This window comes from Miscanthus floridulus, chromosome 6 (genome assembly GCF_019320115.1).
Source record: "Miscanthus floridulus cultivar M001 chromosome 6, ASM1932011v1, whole genome shotgun sequence".
NCBI classification, from domain to species: domain Eukaryota; kingdom Viridiplantae; phylum Streptophyta; class Magnoliopsida; order Poales; family Poaceae; genus Miscanthus; species Miscanthus floridulus.
In genome coordinates, this window is record NC_089585.1 from 112,209,914 (window position 1) to 112,233,791 (window position 23,878).

The following is a 23,878-nucleotide window of genomic DNA, read 5'->3' on the forward strand; positions in this document are numbered from 1 at the left end:
ATTTTTACTTGGCTCAGGCCTGGTCTGGAAGAAGCCTGGCCTCTTTGGGTTAGTTGGGTGCATGCTCAGTGATCAAGCTAGTTTTACTTTGCAATGGTCTGCACTGCTGGATGATTAGTCAACTGTTGGAGTTGGGAGTGACAAGGCTGAAGCTCGATAATCTGGTATGCTTAAACACTAGAGACTAAGCGATTAATAATTAATTTGTTGGAGTTGCTTAGTAATGCAACCGAGGAGTTTACAACTTCATAGTAATTCTTACCTTCTGCAACATATATCATGGTTCTTTCAGTATCATTCATCGTATACAAGTAGAACTGAAAATAGTAAAACAAAACAATAGCAGAGACATGAGTAGATTTTGAATCGTCCACACTCACCAATGATCACAAATAAGACATCATTTCGTCGTTAAGACAAGTCAAGAAGGTTAAACTAGTACTAACAAGGCAGTAGAAACTCGGTTTCATAAAAAAGTAGTTCCCACCTAGGAATTGAAGAATCCACCAACGCACAAATTCTACAGATACAGCAATTCGCTATCTCAGAGCTACAACAAGTTAAGGAGCTAAATCAATCTACGGCGTGTTTGATCATGCGTCGTCCAGCACGATCAGCTCATTGGGAGAAGTCGACACTAGGCAACAGGTCAGGCAAAGAGTTCATGAAGTCAAAACTGTCGTCATCCACCAACCCGGGCAAGTCCTGATCATAGCCTGCTCCTGCGTCCACCCCATCAGCAGGATTGGCGTTGACAACATCCACTGCCACCACAGGGAAAGAAGTGAAGTAGTCTTCGATGAGTAGGGCAGCGTCTTCCTCTGCGGCACTCCTGGTAGTGGTGGCGATTGCTCCTGCTGCGTCGTCATCCACTTCCTCCTCATCCTTGAACTCATTGTCGTCGCCCCTATGTTGCGCATCCCTGCTGTTCTTCTTGGTGTTCTTGCCATGGCTGCTGAAGCGGATGCAGTACACCCTCACCGACGACCATGCTAGCTCAGGCGGCATGGTGATGGAGTACTCATGCATGACCCAGCCCGTGCTGCCCTTGACACCGTGCTCTTGGAAGTTGAGTGCATACTTGTCCCACTCGATCTCAATCTTCTTGGTGCGGCTGCGCACGCACACGCGCAGCTTCTTCTTGACCTCCTGCCCTTCTTCTTCCTGTTGGCGCTTCCTCTTGCCCTGCCCTTGCCAGGTCCCGTGTCCCACGCAGGAGCGCTTCTAGCGGTTGCCCTTGGCGTTCATGGCCTGACACGCCGCAAAGAAGAAGGCCTGGTGCCTCCGCCCGTGCTTCTCGAGGAGAGCCCACAGTGGCGAGCTCAGCGGATCGTCCTCGATGATGTCATTCGGCAGGAGGGGCTGGTTCTGGATGCAAGGGAGCAGGCAAAGCTCGACCACCTCCTCGTTAGTGGGCATGAAACGGTAGCCAGGAGGAAGACCCTGCTCCGTGGCCATGGACGGTGGCTCTATTGCTCCTACCGGCGGTAGCTCGCTAGGGATTTTAGCGTGCATGGCGTGCTGTGGTGGTAGAGAGGAGAAACGCGAAAGAATCGGGGTGGGCACTAGGGAACAGGGGGCATTTATAAAATGGTGGGAACCAAAAATGCGTTGTTCTCAAGTCGGACTCCGACCCTACAACAGGAAATTAAAACATGTCCGAGCTCCGAGGGTGATACCAAGTAGGAATAGCCGAGTAAGAAACAATGAATCAATGTTGCCCTCCTATCGGCGGTTGGCAACTTGGCATCACACGAGTACTCGCAGAGATCCGGATGATTTATTCGACCGCCTCTTCTTGTGCTTGAAACATAGTTTTTTCATATGAATTTCAGAGGATCCTTGTTCGTCCATTTTGCTGACATCAATGGCAGACCAAGGAATGGGTGAGAAATTTACAAAAACTGTACTCTCAGAGGATTCAACAAAGTATGCCCACTAATCAGAGCTCTGTTGCTCTTCTTCCTAACCGGAGAGCTACATTTCTAAGAAAGAACATGTATCCACACCACAACCCATAGGATCCAAAAGGAAAGAAAGACAACTAATTCAAACAGGCACCCATTTCATCCGGACCATTTTAGGAAAGAAAAGACTAACAATCATGCCACATTTTGAAGCAAATCCAGCTGATTTTGAACTCGAAATATACATAAACAAAAATGCTAAATCCAATGCCCAGAAGTAAAAATCAGGACGATGGCTAAGAAGCCGTATACCAGCTTGGTGTCCTTCTTCCCTACCCCTCACCTTCGATTTGGTGCTGCTTACACCATTAACAAGTTGGGCGATGGTGACATTAGGTCTTTCATTTCTTGTTGTTGGGAGGCATGGACGATGGAACTTGATGAAAGGATATGGACGATGGCATTTGGCACACTATCTAGTTGGATATGGTCCATGGACCATGGGTCCCACACTCTCCCTTGCATGATGGTTCAATTTAGCTCTGATATTTTTGGCCATGTTCACTGGTCAGAAACTTGGCTGAAACTGGCTAAAAACGCCGTTCTGGCTGAATTGTTGTGAGAGAAAAACATTATTCCGGCTCAAAAAAGCCGAACAAGCCGAATATGGGGTAAGCCGAATAGGGCCAAATTATCACCATATTATATTCACTCAAAAGAACATGAAAAGCATCACTCATCTAAACTACTGAGAATTAAATCGATGGGTCGATCACTTGTCCAGCAAAAACCACAACGCCGCTGAGTTCCTCCTTATCAAGAACACGAACGGGTGGTCGGCGACGAAGTCCACCGGTGACTCCATGCACGCGCAGCCGAAGCGCATAGCGACAGCGATTGTGGAGGCCGCCTTGGTCCCTTCCTCGTTCACCTCCACGAAGGACTCATGGTAGACATCGGACATGATGAGCGGCTCTAGCGCCCCCACCTCTACCATGTCGCCGAAGTTGGCGGCGACACGATCGAAGGGCAGGAGCAGCCCCAAGTCAACCAACATCTCCCTCACGTTTGTCCTGTATGCCACGGTGAACCTGGGAACCCAGAACGCGCGCACACGGACCTCTGCCATCAGAGTTCTGGAGCTCTCAAGCAGCGCCAGGTCCACGCCCAGCTTGTGCAACAGCGTCGGTAGGCCGTCGTGCGCGTCCAGGAGGTAGATGTACATCGAGAACAGCCAGTGCACGCCGCCGCCTTGTTGCGCGTAGGGAAGCCTTGAGACCTTGTAGCTAGGCCAGTAGGCGGTGCGCTGCTTGCTGGTGCTCGATGTGAATGGCACGCGGACAATGCAACCGTTGTGCAGGAAAAAGGCCTTGTCCCACGTCAGGCGGGTGTCGAACTTGCGCTCCCAGGCACCCTTGAAGTAGAGTGCGTTGGCGAACACCGCTGGTGTCCCGTGGTGGAAGTAGCCTGTGGGAAGAAGGTCCTTGATTTGGCCGGCCGTCGCGCTAGCGATCCACTGGTTGATTAGGCTCCTCACCTCCTCTAGCTAGCGTAGATCATCAAGGAACAAAACGAAGTTGTCTCCAAGAACACCAAATTCGTGAGCCATACATACGAGAAGAAAGGAGATTCCAAGTTTACCATGGTTTTAAAGAATGCCTAGCGCACCTCTGCGTAGTAGTCACTACTACAGAAATGTTTTTTAGGGGTGGCTCGTAACCCTTTGTAGGGGCTGTTTGGCTAGCAGTCCCTACTGAACCATCTCTACAAATCATACATTTGTAGGGACGTCTCATATTACCAGCCGTCCCTATAAATCGATTTATAGGGGCGGCTGTAGTACCAGCTGCCTCTATAATACCTATTTGTAGGGGCGGTTCAAAGAACCACCCCTACAGTACGTTTTCTCGCAAAAAAATTTAAATTTATAATTCAAATTCGACTAGAACAATGTTTGTTTCCGCGTATTCCATCCAGCGTTCGCGTTGCCAAATGCCCCATGACCAACGTTCCAAACCACGTTTGTGTTGCCAAACACCCCGCTACCAATGTTCCAAACCGCGTTCACGTTGCCAAACGCTCTGCGACCAACGTTCCGAACCACGTTCGCATTGCCGAACGCCCCGCGACCAATGTTCCGAACCCCTTAGACTACAAGAACAAGAGTATTATATAAACTACAATTACAAGTCCAATTCACAAGAATATATACAATCCATCATTAAATATACAAATTCCATACACATTGTTATCAATGTCCTAGAGCTAGCCTTTCAGTCTCATGAAGGTGTTGGTACTGAGGATTTCTACCTAAGTCAGACTCTCGGTCATGGTAGGCGCCTTTGACGTATACAATCTGGTCCAATATGAAGTTGCAAAGGTCGCCGATGAGCTCTAAGAGTTGGTCATCCTTGTATGGGTCTCTTTTCATTCCTTTCTCTTCTTTCTACTACAAGAGAACAAGTTTCGGTTTAGTATTTCATACCATGTACGAAGTTTTTATACTACGGGTGAAGAGGTTCAAACTTACCCTTAAGGGATGTCTCCTATCGGCACCGGTGTTACTCATCATAGAACATATATAGTATCCACAATGTACACTCCTAGGCTTCTGTTTGGGGCACTGTGTGTTTTGCATATGAAAATGTTAAGTAATGCTTTTAACAACCATGTAATGGAGTACTGAAGAAGTAAGTTACACTTACCGCATATAGTGTTTTTATAGCCAGCTTTTCCTTTCTTGCTGGATCATGCCTTCCGTGATGTGTAGTGACCTAGAACCTAAATGCCCTATTCGAATTATTTTAGCAAATACAACTTGTTAGTATCCAAAAGTGGATGTTACAAGTATGTATACAAACATATAAGCTAATGAGGATTGTTGATATGTATATGTCTTGAGAATCGATATGAAGCTTTGTATGTCACCGGGTCCCTATCTATTGAATCAAAGACCCATGCCATGCTCCTCCTGACATCAATGGCTATATAAATCAGTGGTTGCTGCATGGATTTAATCATAGAACTAGATAAGCTCTTTTGCATCGAATAAAATATATCGAACAAAGCTTTAAGTATAGAGTTGAACTTACTCGAAGTTGTATGGTAGTGTCAATACAGGACCCACGGGATACCCCACAGGGAAGGGAGAAGATCTAGTCTAACTAGGATTCTTTCCATGTAATCTTAGTAGTAGTATTATTCTGTAATCCTACTAGGAACTCTCATTATAAACCGACTAGGACTCTGGCCTCCTGACTATATAAAGGAGGGCAGAGTTCCTAGAGAAGGGACTTAGATAACACAACACTTGACAATCAATCCAACGCAAAGGCTAACACCGACTGGACGTAGGGCTATTACTCGATCACGGTCGAGGGCCCAAACCAGGATAAATCGACTGTCTCTTGCGTTTACCGTCGAGTTCTGCATACGCTGAAGCCCAAACAAACTGTCCTGGGTACCCCCATGGTAGGCTATCGGTGGTGAAACATCGACAAGTAGCCATATAGTAGAGTGTTGTTGGAGAATTTTGAAAGCCAGGGCAATGTATGCCGCAACCTTAAGGGACTCTTCCCTTAGTTTCGCCGTACGGATGTGCTCTTTCTCCCGAAGAGTCTTTGCAGTAGCTAGCTCTTTGGCATCCAGTTTCTACTATTTAGGGTAATTAAAATTTGTTTGGGCTATAGCTTGAGGGTCTATATACCTGGCTTTCACACTTGGCATTTGTTTGACAATGTGCACTTGCATTCTACAAATCATGGCGTGGGTTAGTTACAACAAAATTCAAAGATGACATTCATATCATATCGGGAGGACAAGGACTTATAGGCACCACATGCGAATTAGATTTATCTCCATTGCTCCTAGGTGAAAGCATGTCTGCATGTCATTGAAGTTAAAGACAATTTTCCTGGCTGGGCTTCCAAATGTGTCGGTGGGGAAGCATGCTTGTATGAGGTCTATGCTCATTGGGAGAACACGCAAGTACCAATCATGGAACCTTCTCATTCCAAGTGGTAGGCGCTGGATGTCCCGGTTTGGTAGGAAGGGCTTGCCTCTTTCATATGTTTTTGGGCAATCCTTTGACCATTTGATGGCATCAACATTTGGATACTGCTTTGCAATTTGGTGGAGTTTGCTAGTGACAGCCTCTTGAAAGCTCTAGTTTGGTTTTGGTGAATTGATGAAACCATAAGTGCTAACCTAGTTATCAAGTGATCATGACATAGGTAGCACATTCCAAGTGGTGAAGCAAATGAAGATCATGACATGATGATGGTGATGATCAAGCGCTTGGACTTGAAAAGAAGAAAGAGAAAAACAAAAGGTTCAAGGCAAAGGTATAAATGGTAGGAGCTATTTTATTTTGGTGATCAAGACACTTAGAGAGTGTGATCACATTTAGGTTTAATAGCCATACTATTAAGAGGGGTGAAACTCGTATCGAAATGCGGTTATCAAAGTGCCACTAGATGCTCTAACTCATTGCATATGCATTTAGGATCTAGTGGAGTGCTAACACCCTTGAAAATGTTTGTGAAAATATGCTAACACATGTGCACAAGGTGATACACTTGGTGGTAGGCACATTTGAGCAAGGGTTAGGAACTTCACCAGCGGAGTGTCTGCCCGTAGAGTGCGGATAGTCCGACGGTGCCATCGGCGCCCTAGATAGAAAAGATGGAGGTCACTGTAAGTGACCGGACATAGGTCTTGGTTGGATCGGCGCGTCCGGTCAGTGGCAGTAGAGGGCACGCAGCGTCAGTCTCTGACTAGACGCTGGGTCACTTAGTGACCGGATGCTGACAGGGTGCGTCCGGTCCTGCTGACGTGGCAGCGCATAGGGGAGTCGCCGTGTGACTGGATGCTGGGTGTGTCCGATCGAGCATGATCGGACACGTCCGGTCGTGAAAAGTCGTCTCTAGATGCTTACTGGAAACGACCGGACGCTGGGGTTCAGTGTCCTGTCACTTTGAGCTTCTACGTCTGATCATCACTTGATCGTTGAGATCGGCCGATCAACATTTGAAGAGAGGGGACACATGGCACGCATCATGTGATCGGACGCTGAGGTCCAGCGTCCGGTCAAAATGACTGGAGCATCTGGTCACCCCGTGTTGTGCCCAGTGAAGGGGTACAGCGGCTCTATTTTGTGGGGGCTTCTATTTAAGCCCCATGGTCAGCTCAAGCTCACTCTCTTGGCCATTTGCATTGACATAGAAACCTTGTGAGCTTAGCCAAAGCCCTCCCACTCATCTCTATCATTGATTCATCATCTCTGTGAGATTGGGAGAGAATCCAAGTGCATTGCTTGAGTGTTTGCATCTAGAGGCACTTGGTGTTCGTGTTTCACTACGGGATTCACTTGTTACTCTTGGTGGTTGCCACCACCTAGATGGCTTGGAGCAGCAAGGATCATCGAGCGGAGGTTGATGATTGTCTTCGGCTCCGATCATGGTGATTGTGAGGGGTTCTTGACCTTTCTCTGGTGGAGAGCCAAAAGGTACTCTAGTGGATTGCTCATGGCTTGTGTGATCCTCATCTTGTGTTGGTTGTGCGGCACCCTATTGAGGGTTTGGCATGTGATGCCAATTAGCATGTGAACCTCCAAGTGAGTGAATCGCCACAACAAGGAGTAGCTTGCCGACAAGCAAGTGAACCTCGATAAAAAAATTATTGTGTTCATCATTTGATTCCGAGGTGATTGGTCTTCATTGATATTGATTCTTGTGATTGATTGGTTCACTCCTCGACACGACGGTATAACTATCTTGCTCTCTCTCTCTCTCTTTACCTTACCGCAAACTAGTTGTCAAGCTCTTTTGTGTAACTAGTTGTGAGAGCTTGTTAGTTTGGTTAGTGTGGCTCTTTAGTTAGCATTTAAGAGCACACTAACTTAGTGTAGTGACATAGCTTTTGTGTGGATAGAAACTATATAAACTAGAATTGTGGTAGGTGGCTTGCATTTTTTAGTAGGCTAGCGCAACACTTGCTTCGCCTCATAATTGTCTAACCGGTTTGTTAAGCATTGTTGTAGAATTTTTTTAATAGGCTATTCACCCCCCCTCTAGCCATTAGGTCCTTTCACGTGGTATTAGAGCCGAGGTCACCGTGATTTGAGGACTTCTCCCATAAGTTCTTGAGATGTTTGCCTTCAAGATTGGGCACATTGGTCACTATTCTAGTGAGGAGTGGTTTGGACACCATGACACCAAACCAAGTGTTGGGAGATATAATGACTGATGATACATATAGAGATGATGATAAGAAGGAAGAAAAGAAGGAGAAGAAAGATGAGAAGAAAGATGAGAAGAAGAAGAGTGTGGCATTCAAGGCCACATCATCCAAGGGCAAGGCAAAGCAAGAAACATCAAGTGAAGAAGATGGTTCATGGGATGATGATGATAATGAGAAGATGGCTCTCTTTGTCAAAAAATTTGGCAAATTCATGATGAAGAAAGGGTACCCTGCTAGAAGGAAGAAATCTTCATCCAAGAACAAGGAAGAGTCAAGAAGGTGCTTCAAATGTGGAAGCAGAGATCATCTTGTTGCTCAATGTCCATACAATAGCAACAATGATGATGACAACAAGAAGAACAAGAAGGACAAGAAGGAAAAGAAAGAGAAGAAGGATAAGATGACCTTCAAGAAGAAGGGTGGTTCATATGTGGTCACTTGGGATAGTGATGCTTCCTCAAGTGATGATGATGATAGTGATGATGACAAGACCACCAAGAAGAAGGCACTTGCAAGCATTGCAATCAATGAGAAGCCTTCTCTCTTCGACACTCCATCATGCTTCATGGCTAAGGCCACTAAGGTACAAATTTGTAATGATAGAAGTGAGGAGGAACATGATAATGAAAATGAAAATGAAAGTGATAGTGATGATGATGAACCTACTAAGGATGAACTATTTGATATGCTAGAAGATGCTAGAGAACACTTTGACATCAAGAGAAGGGAATGCAAAAGCTTGCATAAAGAACTAAAAGCTCTTAAGCAAGCCTTTGATGAGCTCAATGCATCTCATGAGAGGCTAGAGGAAGCCCATGAGAAGCTTGGCAAGGCTCACAAAGGCTCATTCCACTTTGCTTGATGAGCAAAATAAAAAGAAGCATGTTCAAACTTGCAATGTAGGCTTAACTTGTGATATAATTGATGAATCATTATCTATGCCTATCATTGTTCCTCCCGCTAACCCTTCTTGTAGTACTTCTACTTCCACCTCATCTAGTAGTGATGGTTTCACTTGTGATGCCTCACTAATGGTTGAGAATGAAAACCTCAAGAAGGAGGTCAACAAGCTCACTCACACCTTGGCTAAGGCCTATGGTGGTGAGGACCGCTTGCTTATGTGCTTGGGTAGCCAAAGAGCTTCTCTCTACAAAGAGGGATTGGGCTATACCCCTAAGAAAGGCAAGGCGGCTTTTGCTCCTCACAAGACTAGTTTTGTGAAGAACAATGGTCGGTTTTGCACTAGTTGCAAGCAAGTTGGTCATAAAGAGCATGAATACAAAAATAAGAGCAAAAATGCTAATATATCCTCCATTAAGCTTGATTCTTTCTACATGCTTACTAGGGGTACAAATGGTGTAAAGGCTAAGTTCATTGGTAAACCATGGATGGGCTCAAAGAAGAAAGCCATTTGGGTACCAAAGAGCTTAGTGACTAACCTTCAAGGACCCAAGTAAGTTTGGGTGCCTAAAAAGAATTGATCTTCTTTTGTAGGTTAATTACAAAGCCAGAGGAAGGCATTGGGTTCTTGATAGTGGGTGCACTCAACACATGACTGGTGATGCAAGAATGTTCAACTCAATCAACACCAATGGTAATGATGGCTATGATAGTATCACATTTGGTGATAATGACAAAGGTAAGATCAAAGGGCTTGGTAAGATTGCAATATCCAATGATATGAGCATTTTCAATGTGTTGCTAGTAGAGAGCTTGAACTTCAATTTGCTATTCGTGGCTCAATTGTGTGATCTTGGATTCAAATGTATATTTGGGGTAGATGATGTAGAGATCATAAGTGTAGATGGCTCTAATTTGATCTTCAAAGGCTTTAGATATGAAAATCTATACTTGGATGATTTCAATGCTAGTGAAGCTAAATTATCTACATGCTTATTCACTAAGTCTAGCATGGGTTGGTTATGGCATAGAAGGCTTGGTCATGTTGGAATGAAACAATTGAATAGATTGGTTAAGCTTGACTTGGTTAGAGGCTTGAAAGATGTTGTGTTTTAAAAGGATAAGCTTTGTAGCTCTTGTCAAGCCAGCAAACAAGTTGGAAACACCCATCCTAAGAAAAGTATGATAAGCACTAGTAAAGTATTTGAGTTATTGCACATGGACTTGTTTGGGCCAACATAATACACTAGCATTAGTGGTAACAAATATGGCTTTGTGATAGTAGATGATTATACTAGATACACATGGGTATTTTTTCTAGTGGATAAAAGTGATGTGTTTGTAACATTCAAATCATTTGTCAAGGGCATTCACAATAAGTTTGAAACAACCATCAAGAGAGTAAGAAGCGACAATGGTAGTGAGTTCAAGAACACTAGAATTGATGAGTTGTGTGATGAATTTGGAATTAGACATCAATTCTCGGCCAAGTACACTCCACAATCAAATGGCCTTGTTGAGAGGAAGAATAGAACACTCATTGATATGGCAAGGTCTATGCTTAGTGAGTACAATGTGAGTCAATCTTTTTGGGCCAAAGCTATCAACATGGCTTGCTATTGTAGCAACCGCCTCTATTGTCACCCATTGAAAGAGAAGACACCATATGAGCTCTTGAATGGTAGAAAGCTCAACATTGCATATTTTTGGGTCTTTGGTTGCAAATGCTATATCTTGAAGAAAGGCACTAGATCGGGCAAGTTTGATAAGAAATGTGATGAAGGATTCCTACTTGGATACTCAACCAGCAAAGCATATAGAGTTTGGAATTTGGATAGTGGTACTCTTGAGGAAGTTCATGATGTTGAATTTGATGAAACCAAGGGTTCACAAGTAGAGAATGAGAACTTGGAAGATGTTAGAGGCATTCAACTTTCAAATGCCATGAAGAACATGGATGTTGATGAATTGAGGCCTAGGCAAGTGAATGATGATGAAGATGATCAAGTACAAGTGCTCTCTAACTCAAATGTACAAGATGATACAAATCAAGCTAGTACAAGTGGCTCTCATGATAATGAACAAGATCAAGTGGCTAGTACATCATCTCAACCTAATGATCAAGCAAGTGCAATCAATCAAGTTCCAATTCTCCAACCAACCAATATTGTAAGGGATCATCCATTGGACACTATCATTGGTGATATTTCAAGAGGTGTATAAACAAGATCAAGATTGACATCATTTTGTGAGCATTTCTTATTTGTGTCATCTATTGAACCAAAGAAGATAGATGAAGCATTGCAGGCTGTTGATTGGGTGAATGCTATGCATGAAGAATTGAATAACTTCACAAGAAATCAAGTATGAGAATTAGTAGAAAGATCAAAGGGACACAATGTGATTGGAACCAAATGGGTCTTTAGAAACAAGCAAGATCAAGATGGGATAGTAGTAAGGAACAAAGCAAGATTGGTAGCACAAAGCTATACACAAGTTGAAGGTCTTGACTTTGGAGAAACATATGTTCCGGTTGCTAGATTGGAAGCAATTAGAATCTTGCTAGCCTAGGCTTGTGCCCACAACACCAAACTCTATCAAATGGATGTTTAGAGTACATTTCTTAATGGTTACATCAATGAAGAAGTATATGTTGAGCAACCTCCTGGTTTTGAAGATGACAAGAAGCCCAACCATGTGTACAAGTTGAAGAAGGCATTGTATGGCTTGAAGCAAGCACCTAGAGCATGTTATGAGAGATTGAGGGACTTCCTACTCTCTAAAGGGTTCATAATGGACAAGGTTGACACCACTCTTTCATCAAGAAGATTGGCAAAGACTTGTTTGTGTTGCAAATCTATGTTGATGACATCATATTTGGATCAACCAATCAAGACTTTTGTGATAAGTTTGGAAAGATGATGGCTAATGAGTTTGAGATATCCATGATTGGAGAGTTAAGTTACTTCCTTGGTCTTCCAATCAAGTAATTAAAGAATGGTACATTTGTGAGTCAAGGCAAGTATATCAAGGACATGATCAAGAAGTTTGGCATGAGTGATAGCAAGGCTATTAGCACACCAATAGGAACAAATGGCAACTTGGATAGTGATGCAAGTGGAAATATGGTGGATCAAAAATTGTATCGGTCTATGATTGGAATCCTACTCTATGTGACTGCATCAAGGCCAGATGTCATGTTTAGTGTATGCATGTGTGCAAGATTCCAAGCCTCAGCAAAAGACATTTAAAGGCTACCAAGAGAATATTGAGGTGAAGCATACACCAAATGTTGGTTTGTGGTATCCCAAAGGAGTAAAGTTTGAGCTAGTTGGTTACTTCAACTCGGATTATGCGGGATGCAAGGTTGAAAGAAAGAGCACCTCGGGCACATGTTAATTGTTGGAAAGATCACTTGTTTCATGGTCATCAAAGAAGCAAAATAGTGTTGCATTATCAACCGCCGAAGCCAAATACATATCCGCTGGTAGTTGTTGTGCACAAATACTTTGGATGAAGGCCACCTTGAATGACTTTGGAATCAAGTTCAAGAAAGTGCCATTGCTATGTGACAATGAGAGTGCAATCAAGTTGACAAACAATCCGGTTCAACATGCAAGAACAAAGCAAATTGATGTCCGCCACCATTTCATAAGAGATCACCAATAAAAAGGGGACATTTGCATTGAGTGTAGGCACCGAAAGATCAACTTGCCAATATATTCACCAAGCCATTGGATGAGAAAAGATTTTGCAAGCTAAGGAATGAGTTGAACATATTGGATTTCTCAAATATGTGTTGATGCACCCCCCACTCATATGACATGCCTATCCTTCGAGCAATCCAAGGTAAAAGTTGATTGGCATGGCATACATCCTTGCTAAGGACATGTTTAGTGCATCTAGACATTTTTCACATTTAATAGGCTCATTCATGAAAATCAAATGAATTTGATGTTTGTATGGTACCACTATTGCTTCTATGCTTGACTTGATCTAATGGTAGCATATGACATGTTTATGGGCTTCTAAACCTAGTGTTTGATCTAGAAAATGCGCTATAAGTGTTTAACTCAACATGGTACAAGATAACCCTTATTTGGAGGTGTGAAGAAGCTTGTCCTTGGATCAAACCGAGTTAAATATCTTTGGCAAATGATCTAGATTGGACCAAATTTGGGAAAATGATCCTCACCCCATTGATTGACATTGATAATCTCAACCTATCTACTTTTTGACCATTTGTGGCCATTGATGACAAAGGGAAGAAAAACAAAGATATTAGTACATGGGGAGAAAACAAAGATATTAGTGTACTAAGATTATGAAAAGACAACAAAGGGGGAGAACTTGACATAGGGGGAGAGATATGACAAAGGAAAAAGGATCAATTAAAATTTTGAGCACACAGGTAGGGGGAGCAAGCTCATGAACTTGTATGATGCATTTGAATGTGCATTTCATATGTTTGTTTGCATGGCATGAGTTTTAAATTTTAGTATCCATGCTTGTGTGGTGTATGCTAGTTGTAGGTTTGAATGATGAAATGAAAATCTAGCATGCATAAGTTTATCTAGTGATTTCATTTCCAAGTGTTTCCAAGTGGTATCGAGCTAACCATGGTACTAAAGATGATATAATGGTGCACTCCGATTAGTATCATGCTTCAAAGGTCCATCTTTTATACCTTAGCATCATTTGGTAGACATTGTCTCCTATATTTCTTGTCTAAGCATATGTGCAAGCTACTATCCAAACTCTTAGCACATATGTAGAGGGAGCAATTGCTACCATATGGAGTTCATGAAACTTGTCTATATCCTTTCACACATAGTAAATATGCTTGGACAAGCAACATGGATTCAATTGAACTTCAATTCATATCTTTGTGAAAGGGTTGTCATCAATTACCAAAAAGGGGGAGATTAAAAGCTCTTGTTTGGTTTTGGTGAATTGATGAAACCCTAAGTGCTAACCTAGTTATCAAGTGATCATGACATAGGTAGCACATCCCAAGTGGTGAAGCAAATGAAGATCATGACATGATGATGGTGATGATCAAGCGCTTGGACTTGAAAAGAAGAAAAAGAAAAACAAAAGTCTCAAGGCAAAGGTATAAATGGTAGGAGCTATTTTGTTTTGGTGATCAAGACACTTAGAGAGTGTGATCACATTTAGATTTGAAAGCCGTACTATTAAGAGGGGTGAAACTCGTATCGAAATGCGGTTATCAAAGTGCCACTAGATGCACTAACTCATTGCATATGCATTTAGGATCTAGTGGGGTGCTAACACCCTTGGAAAATGTTTGTGAAAATATGCTAACACTTGTGCACAAGGTGATACACTTGGTGGTTGGCACATTTGAGCAAGGGTTAGGAACTTCACCAGCGAAGTGCCCACCCATAGAGTGCGGACAGTCCAACAGTGCCACCGGCGCCCTAGACAAAAAAGACAAGGTCATTGTAAGTGACCGGACGTAGGTCTTGGTTGGACCGGCGCGTTTGGTCAGTGGTAGTAGAGGGCACGCAGTGTTGGTCTCTAACCGAACACTAACAGGGTGCGTCCGGTCCTACTGATGTGGCAGCGCATAGGGGAGTCGCCGTGTGACCAAACGCTAGGTGTGTCCGGTCGAGCATGACTGGACACGTCTGGCCATGAAAAGTCATCTTTGGATGCTTACTAGAAATGACCGGATGCTGGGGTTCAGCGTCCTATCACTTTGAGCTACTGCGTTCGGTCATCACTTGACCATTGAGATCGGGTGATCAACATTTGAAGACAGGGGACACGTGGCACGCATCGCATGATCGGACACTGAGGTCCAGCGCCTGGTCAAAATGATCAGAGCATTCGGTCACCCCGTGTTGTGCCCAGTGAAGGGGTACAATAGCTCTATTTTGTGGGGGCTTCTATTTAAGTCCCATGGCTAGCTCAAGCTCACTCTCTTGGCCATTTGCATTTACATAGCAACCTTGTGAGCTTAGCCAAAGCCCTCCCACTCATCTCCATCATTGATTCATCATCTTTGTGAGATTAGGAGAGAATCCAAGTGCATTGCTTGAGTGTTTGCATCTAGAGGCACTTGGTGTTCGTGTTTCACTGTGGGATTCACTTGTTACTCTTGGTGGTTGCCGCCACCTAGATGGCTTGGAGCAGCGAGGATCATCGAGCGGAGGTTGGTGATTGTCTCCGGCTCTGATCGTGGTGATTGTGAGGGGTTCTTGACCTTTCCCCGATGGAGAGCCAAAAGGTACTCTAGTGGATTGCTCATGGCTTGTGTGATCCTCATCTTATGTTGGTTGTGCGGCACCCTATTGAGGGTTTGGCGTGTGATGCCAATTAGCGCTTGAATCTCCAAGTGAGTGAATTGCCACAACGAGGAGTAGCTTGCCGACAAGCAAGTGAACCTCGGTAAAAACTCATTGTGTTCATTATTTGATTCCAAGGTGATTGGTCTTCATTGATATTGATTCTTGTGATTGATTGGTTCACTCCTCGTCATGGCGGTATAACTATCTTGCTCTCTCTCTTTACCTTACCGCAAACTAGTTGTCAAACTCTTTAGTGTAGCTAGTTGTGAGAGCTTGTTAGTTTGGTTAGTGTGGCTCTTTAGTTAGCATTTGAGAGCACACTAACTTAGTATAGTGACATAACTTTTGTGTGGATAGAAACTATATAAACTAGAATTGTGGTAGGTGGCTTGCATTTTTTAGTAGGCTAGCGCAACACTTGCTTCGCCTCATAATTGTCTAACCGGTTTGTTAAGCATTGTTGTAGAATTTTTAATAGGCTATTCACCTCCCTCTAGCCATTAGGACCTTTCACCTCCTCAGAACCCTGTGATGGGACTTTTTTAACTTGGTTCTCAGGCTTAAACTGGTCATGGGAATACCACTTGGACACCGATGAGATGTCTTTCATTGGAACATAAACTGGCCTTATGGTGATTGGATGCTTCTTTTGAAGTTCCCATTTAGTCACGTCCTCATCTTCTTGTGCATCACCTTCTTTAGGAGGCACTCATTGTTCATGTATCAGCTGTTCTTGTTGAGAAGACTGTGGCATCTCATCATGCACTTGCTCGATACGAGCTGGAGAAGGTTGTGGCATCTCATCAGGCACATGCTCGCTAGGAGGTGGGGAAGAATGTGGCATCTTAGGAATGTGGTGGTCACGAGATGGTGAAAATATCTCCCCGACCTCAACAACTCGCTCCAAATTTTGGAGAGGGGGATGCGGCAAAGAAGCAGTCAATATAATGTCCTGTTTGTGCCAAAGGATGAACTGCCCAATAACGTCTCTGAGTAACACCAGCCCCTTGGGAGTTGCATAGTCTATCCTCTACTGCATGAACTCAGGCTTCATGGTATGCACCTCAACCCTAGTGTAGTTCGGCGGTATCTTATTATTGTGGTGTAAGCCACCAGGAGGATGTGCCACACCCATTGCCACCTCCATCACAGTATTCTACCGGCCGCTAAGAAACACCAAGGTGCAACAAGTTGGTTCCCGTATGCGATCGACAGGGGTTGTGGCTGTAGTGGAACCTTGGCTACTAGGAACTTTTGGAGGGCTGCCAACTAATGCCAGTTCTCCTGGCGGCGTCACTAATATCCGTGGTTCCATAGATAGTCCTTGCTCCTCTAGTGCCTTCACAACTAGAGCCTACACTTGGAGCTCAAGATTAGTCTCCCGGTCTCTACCATATTTCTTGTACATGTGCCTATCCTCTTCGAATCCTTGCTTCCAGGTTGTCCTTTTCCCTAGCCCCCTAGTGCGGCCTATGTGCTCCTTGTTTCCCAAGCCAAGGCTAAGCTCGTCTCTCTCTCTAGAAGGATTGAATGAGCTCTTCTCCTTATCTTCAGCATATTTCAGTATCCTTGATACTGCCTCTTGGGTCTCTGGCTTATCAAACTTAAGATTACCGTCGGATGATTCTGTACTCCTCACATATATCCAATTCCTTGAGCGTACCTTCAAATTTGTCACATCGATATTCCCAATAGCTACAACCTCTTCGTCCATCTTCCTAAACTTCTCTTCCTTGGCATAGTAGCCACCAGGGCCTAGATGATGGTGGTGTTTGTTCCTCTTTGCCAGCTTGGTGTTACATGCACTAAGCTCCAATGCCTCCAGTGAAGTCTTCTGAGCCACAAGCTCCTCCCATTGACTAGGAGTTATTTTGCCAAACTCGTTGAAGGGAGTTAACCCCTTTTGGATATACTTCATATTGAGCTCCGATCTCCAATGTTGGAATTACTCTCCCATCATCCTAAAAGTATTTTTTTACCAGTTCATGCTTACCCTCTGAAAATCTAAAATGGAGCTTCAACTGCCTATCCCATAGTTCATTCTTTTTGTTCTTGGTACCTCTTTCTAGTTAGAGATTGTTGGGTTCAATTTATCTCTTACTAGGGCCCCGATCGCATTACAGAATCATCCTCTTAATTCCTTCGGCTTAAGGATCTCCCCTGCTGGCCCGACCTCTGTTATCACATAACATGCCTTATCTGGATATAGATTTCCTTTTCTATCCCCTCATTTCCTCTTAGTCTTAGTAGTCGTTGTTGTCTCTTGAGGTTGTGGAGCAAAGGCATCGTGATCAGTCTCTGTGGCTGTTGCCTCTGCTCTCCTTTCCTCTACTCTGCCTTGTCCAGCGAGATGTCGCAGACATCGATATTGTCTTTTTCGAGTTTTAGGAGGGACCTATATATACAACAGGTCAAAGTGTTAGCAGAGGTAACACAACCAAAGCTTTAGCAAAATTTACAAGCTAAGGCTTTTTCCCTACATCCTTGTTCGGGTCAAAATTCTTGTCCTAAATCTTCCTCTGTTGGCCTCTTTCTGGCTTCACGTGGGAAAGGATCCTTGGGACTTACATATCCCTCTTCTGAGTCATCATCAACATCATCCTCTTCTTCTTCGTCCTTCAGCAACCTCTCCTGCTCTTCCTTCTGCTCCCCCTTCCTCCTTGTCACACTGCTCCTGAGTAAGCATCACTTCTATATCCTTTTCTAACTCTGTTATTGAACTGCTCCTGAGTAAGCTGGTCCTCTAGTGCTTGCTCCTCATAGGTTGGCTGCTCATCATGCTTGGGGCATCAGGGCTATACTGTCTGGTGTCTGCGACATTATTTTCGTGCTTTGTTCTAATAGATGCAAGAAGTGTGCTTAGATACGTGAAGGTATAAGAAATCAAAAAGGTCTATAAACCAAAGTAGTCCTATAAAACAACAATATATCAAAAAAATGAGTAGTAGCAGTAGTAGAGGCCTCAGAAACATGTCAATCATCATTTGATCATGAACTTGGAGCATCAAGGCATCATAACAGATAAGAGAGGAGAAGGTAATGTAGGGGCGGCTGCTAATGATGCCAAGTTCCTCACAAGTTCTTGATCATCAGCTCATATTCCATACAATGTATGGACTTGGACAATTTCATCATCGGCAAAATCAAAGGAGGGAGAGGAGAGGGGAGATTTGACAAAAAAATACAACAGCTGCTTAACAAACATAGAGAGGAAAAGGTGTAAAAAAGCAGCAGCTGCTTCCCAAACATAGAGGATAGGAAAGGTGGCAAAAATAGAGGAGAGGGGAGATTGGCAAAAAAAAAGCAGGTGCTGCTTCCTAAAAAAAGTAACAGCTGCCATACTGACTTTGCTCGATCACACATGAACACCATATGCTTAATATCTTCTAAACCTGATAGGCAAATCGAACAATCAGAAGTAGTAGACAGTAGTAGTAGGGAAGTAGTAGAAGTAGTTGATAGAAGTACAAGTAGTTGATAGAGACAGAGTAGAAGTAGTAAATAGTAGTAGTAGGGAAGTAGTAGAAGTAGCAAAAAAAGCTTATGCTAGAAGACAGAAGTAGAAGTAGTAAATGGTAGTAGTAGGGAAGTAGTAGAAGTAGCAAAAAAAGCTTATAGTAGAAGTAGTAGGAGGAGTACAGAGTATAGTATAGAGTAGCTGCACAGCAAAGCAAGCAAAAGAGGAGAGAGGAGGTGAGAGTTTGCCAAAAAAAGGCAGCTGCTGGTTGCCAAAAAATAGAGCAGCTGCTGCCAAACATAGAAGTAGTAGAAGTAGTAGACAGAAGACCAGAAGTAGTAGTAGGGAAGTAGTAGACAGAAGTAGTAGGGAAGATAGAAGTAGAAGTAGTAGACAATAGTAGTAGGGAAGTAGTAGAAGTATTAGACAGAAGTAGAACTAGTTGATAGAAGATAGAATTAGTAGAAGTAGTAACAGTAGTAGTAGGGAAGTAGTAGAAGTAGTTATCATGATAACAGAAAACAGAGTAGTCCAAGAAAATATCACAAATATAGTTAACAGTAGAAACCGGCCAATATGAAAACATAGGAAATCACTTACTGCTATAAGCTTCAATGAAAACATTTGTTAAGGAAGCAACCATAGGCAGGAACTGCACACGCACTGCTGGCTCTAGCACTGGCTACGACAGAGAGAAAGAAAGCTCGAACGCTGGTCTGCAAATGCCGAGAACAAGACAGCGAAAATGAGTTCAACTCACAACCAGAGATACCAAATCAAATGACAAGAAGAAAATTAAAACTACAAAGATTAATCAATGATTGATTGCTTTAGTAGGTCACGGATGCAAGCACTAAGCCATAGACCAATCAAAAACAAGTAAGAACGAGCTGCTGCACTTGGCTCCAAAAATCACCTAGTCAAATCCGACGAACACAGAAAGGAAGAGGCGAGCGGCTCTGCACGGCTGCCGGCTCTGTCTAGGAGCAGAGGGATCTGGTGCCGTGCTCGGCTGCTGGGCTCTGGCTCGGTGAGCAGCCCACCAAGGGCGAGCACTCTGCTTGTGCCTGGTTTGCTCAGGCCCTAAAACATGGGAGACCGACGAAGCGGACAGGAGGAAGAGAACGGAGACAGAGAAAAAGAAGCGCATGGCGCCGGGCTCAGCTCGTTGCCTCACCGCTCGGCTTTGAGAAGAAAGCTATGACCTGAGGAACTAGTAGGCGAAGGCACGGGGGTCTGCTCCTGCATGGTCAGCCATGACTTGAAATCCGCGAGACTGAACAGAAGACCGAAGAACAGCGATAGACTATGAACAGAAATAGGAGCGGACAAAGAATCGACAAAATCCTGACCCAAAACTCCATGAATCCAAACCAAACTTTGCACAGATAAAACTCAACCTGGCATGAACTCATCCCCAAGAAATCATCGCTTGGAAGTGACCCAAACTCTAGGAAATTGAGATCGAAACCAAGTACGAAAATGGGAAAAATTGAGGAACACAGTGAAAATCACAGCTTCAAATTGTGCAACCATAGTTCACATAGTTTAGGATTTAAGCAACAAATATCATAAGCGGACTGTCAACTCAAAAACATATGAATAAAGAATATGGCAATATGCAAATCTAGTAGTTTAAGGCCAAATTTTATTGGTAGACTAACAAAATCCATGAGCTGAGCAGCATTTCAACTACACTTCAATAGTTACTACTTTACCAGCAACAAAATGTTAAATGTATGAGCAACCACCTAGTTTGTTCCATTGCTGCACACAAGTCAGTTTCAGGACAGCTGTTTCAGTGTTCTTGGATCACAAGACCAAAAGGCATGCTTCACGGCTTTCTGCATTGTACTAACAGAAGGGAGCAACAGAACTTACATCACTTTGAGGTTAGAGATTGTTGTCAGTTCCGTGGAACTGGACCAGTCAAGCGGTTGTTTTGCACCTCTGGTTTCCCGTGGAACTGCAGACATGAAGGGACAAATGAGAGGATGTTTTTTGTGCTACTACTGGTAGTACTGCATGCATGTTACAAAGTACATGACATTTTGCCAGCTTCTTAAATTGGTTTACTTTCTCTAATATCAAGAGATCAGCAGAATTTCTCATTAAAGTTCAAAATTAAGAGCTACAAGTGCTTTTCTACTGCCCTTCCTAAAGGAATTATCATAGTGGAATATGATGTAATAAGACAGATCTTGTAATACAATATCCTATGTAACCCCACACCTACCACAGATAAGGAACAATAAAGTATCAGTTAGTATAATTTTCCCTTAATTAATCTTATTGCATAATTTTTACACAATGAATTGAACTAAAAATTAGAGATGGACAGTTCTCAAATATTCAATCAGTTCTTTTGCTGGTCGACGCAATGTGTTAGCATAGCAACAACAGTATAACAAGTTCCAATTCCAAATCCACTAGCTACAGTGAATTTAGGAAGGTTTCGACATCCAAGCATGATATTCTAGTTTGATGTGAGACCATGAGAAGTGCTCTTTTTCTAATTTTTCAGAGCCTACCACAAAATCTATTTAAATGAACTTCACTAATAACCGAAGATTACATTGGAATTTAAAATTTGTTAACCAAGCATCTAGCCAAGAACATGTTAGTGCGCTGCTTACCAGTTAGCACTGACATCATTTTTTATCAGTAGCTGGGTAAAATTGTTTATACTTTTTGCATTTGCATATGAAGCAGATCTAACTGTGATACATTTATATACAAATTTTCAGTCTGCAACCCTGTCTGATTTCTTCAGATTTGATTGTATTCTTTTGATCCATCTTCACACACATTACTCGGAGAGTCAAATACAAAGCTAGACTTTAAGGTTCAATTTAGTAGTCGAAGTTAGAGAGTAGCAGCCTAAGCATAGAGGGGAAAACTCTTGATTTGTATTTTCAATTTTGGAGGCAACGAGCATAATCAAACGACCAACCAGAACACTGCCTCGCTTCGCTCTCGCAGGACACACGTAGATCCAGTCGCGAAGCACTTCTCGCAAGGGGCGAGGACAACCGACATCTAGTAGAACCAAAAAATCGAGGTGAACGGCTAGACGAGGACTGGTGGGAGGGATAGCGATGCCTCACCTTTGGAGTGCTTCCCGCCGGCGTGTGCAGCGGCGTGCGGAAGGGGCGCTAGCGTGGGAGCAGAGAGGCGGCGTGGGGAGGGGCATAGCGGGAGTCAGGGAGGCCACGGGGATGCCGTACTCGAAGCGGTGGAGCGCGCCGCCGTGGAGGAAGCAGTCGGGAGCAGGAGGCGCAACGGGAGCAGGGAGGCGCTCGGGCTCTAAAACCCTAGCGTGAGCACCGTGGGCGACCTAACGGCGTCGGGAGGAAGAAGAGAGCGCCTAGCACTGACGGCGTCGGGAGGAAGAAGGGAGCAGCATGCGGAGGGGCACAACGCAGGAGCAGAGAGGCAGCTTGGGGAGGGGCACAGCGAGAGTAGGGAGGCCGTGGGGACACCGTACTCGAAGCAGTGGCGCGCCACCACGGAGGAAGTCAGTCGGGAGTAGGGAGGCGCAGCGGAGCAAGAAGGCGCTCAGGCTCTAAAACCCTAGCGCGAGCACCATGGGCAGCCTGACGGCGTCGGGAGGAAGAAGAGAGCGCCTAGCACTTGTTCACCAGAGCGCCCGTGGTTATATACCCAGGAGGATTTGAAGGGGCGGTTCCTGATCCAGCCTACCCCTAAAAATTCATTGTAGGGGCGGTTCCTGATATAGCCGCCCCTAAAAATATTTTCTATTTTATTAAATTATTAATTCAGTATTTTTATATCACAAAAACACAAAGTAATATAAAAACAATTGTATATATGCACAAATATAATATTTTGTATTATTCTATATATGCCCAAATATATATAAAAACAATTGTAGTCAAAACAATATAGAAAACAAAAAAATAAAAATAAAAATTTGAATTTTAAAACTTCGACTACAATTTTATGACATTAAATGATCTAAAATGAAAATGTTGTAAACATAAAAGTTGTATAACTCATCAACATGTATAACTTTTATTTGGTCATCTTGTCATGTGACTTTGTTTGAACGATTCAAAATTTGAAAATTCAAACAATTTCAACTTGAAATAATATTTTAAAAGAGTAAATGATTTCAGCTGAAAAACTCATGAATACCAAAGTTGTAGAACTCATCAGTATGTACAACTTTTATTTTGATCATCTTTTCATTTGACCAAATTTGAATAGTTGAAATTTTGAATTTCAATAAATGGCAACTTCAAACAAGATTTTGAAACCTTAAATGATTTCAACAATAAAAGTCGTGAACATAAAAGTTGTTCAACTCATCACTATCTACAACTTTTATTTTGGTCACTTCTTCATGTGACAAAGTATTAGTAAACATTGTTCACAAATTCACATATGACTCATAGTTTCATGAACTATACGAGAAACATGTTGCTTTGTGAACAATGTTTACTATCACTTTGTCAGATGAAGAAATGATCAAAATAAAAGTTGTAGATCTTGATGAGTTATACAACTTTAGTATTCATCACTTTTTCAGCTGAAATCATTTAATGGTTGAAAATCTCGTTAGAACTTGTCATTTTTTTAAATTTGAAAATTTGAATTGCTCAAACTTTGTCAAATGAAAAGAATGACCAAATCAACACAGTAACTTGATAGGGCATGATTTTAGAAAATTTTAGAAAAAAATCATCACATTTGGAGTTAGTATGAGGGAGAAAGACTAGTTACAAATTTTACCTAGAGATTAAAAAGAAAATCACAACTGTTCATGATGATCAATGATGAACAAGTGCGATTTCTCTTTTTAATCTGTGGCTGAAACTTGTAACTAGTTTTTTTCCCTCATACTAACTCCAAATGTGATGGTTTTTTTCTAAAATTTTCTAAAATCATGCTCTATCATTTTAGTCTAGTCATCTATCTTTGTCACTAATTTTGAATAATTCAAATTTTGAATTTCAGAAAATGACACCTTCAAACCTGATTTTCAACCAATAAATGATTTCAGCTGTAAAGGTGATGAATATAAAAGTTGTTGAACA

The 23,878-nt window shown here is 42.9% G+C and overlaps 1 protein-coding gene and 1 pseudogene across 1 annotated transcript; both read right to left on the minus strand.

The window, feature by feature from the left end:
- Nucleotides 1-618: 618 nt before the first annotated feature.
- On the minus strand, nucleotides 619-1,458 carry LOC136461026 (NAC domain-containing protein 83-like). The gene is made up of 2 exons (XM_066460507.1): nucleotides 1,236-1,458; nucleotides 619-1,190 (listed from the first exon to the last, which is right to left on the minus strand). Exons 1-2 carry the CDS (start codon nucleotides 1,456-1,458, stop codon nucleotides 619-621), a joined length of 795 nt encoding a protein of 264 aa, XP_066316604.1.
- A 1,204-nt stretch (nucleotides 1,459-2,662) lies between these two features.
- LOC136461027 (serpin-Z1-like) overlaps nucleotides 2,663-23,878 on the minus strand; it is a 29,736-nt pseudogene continuing 8,520 nt past the window's right edge.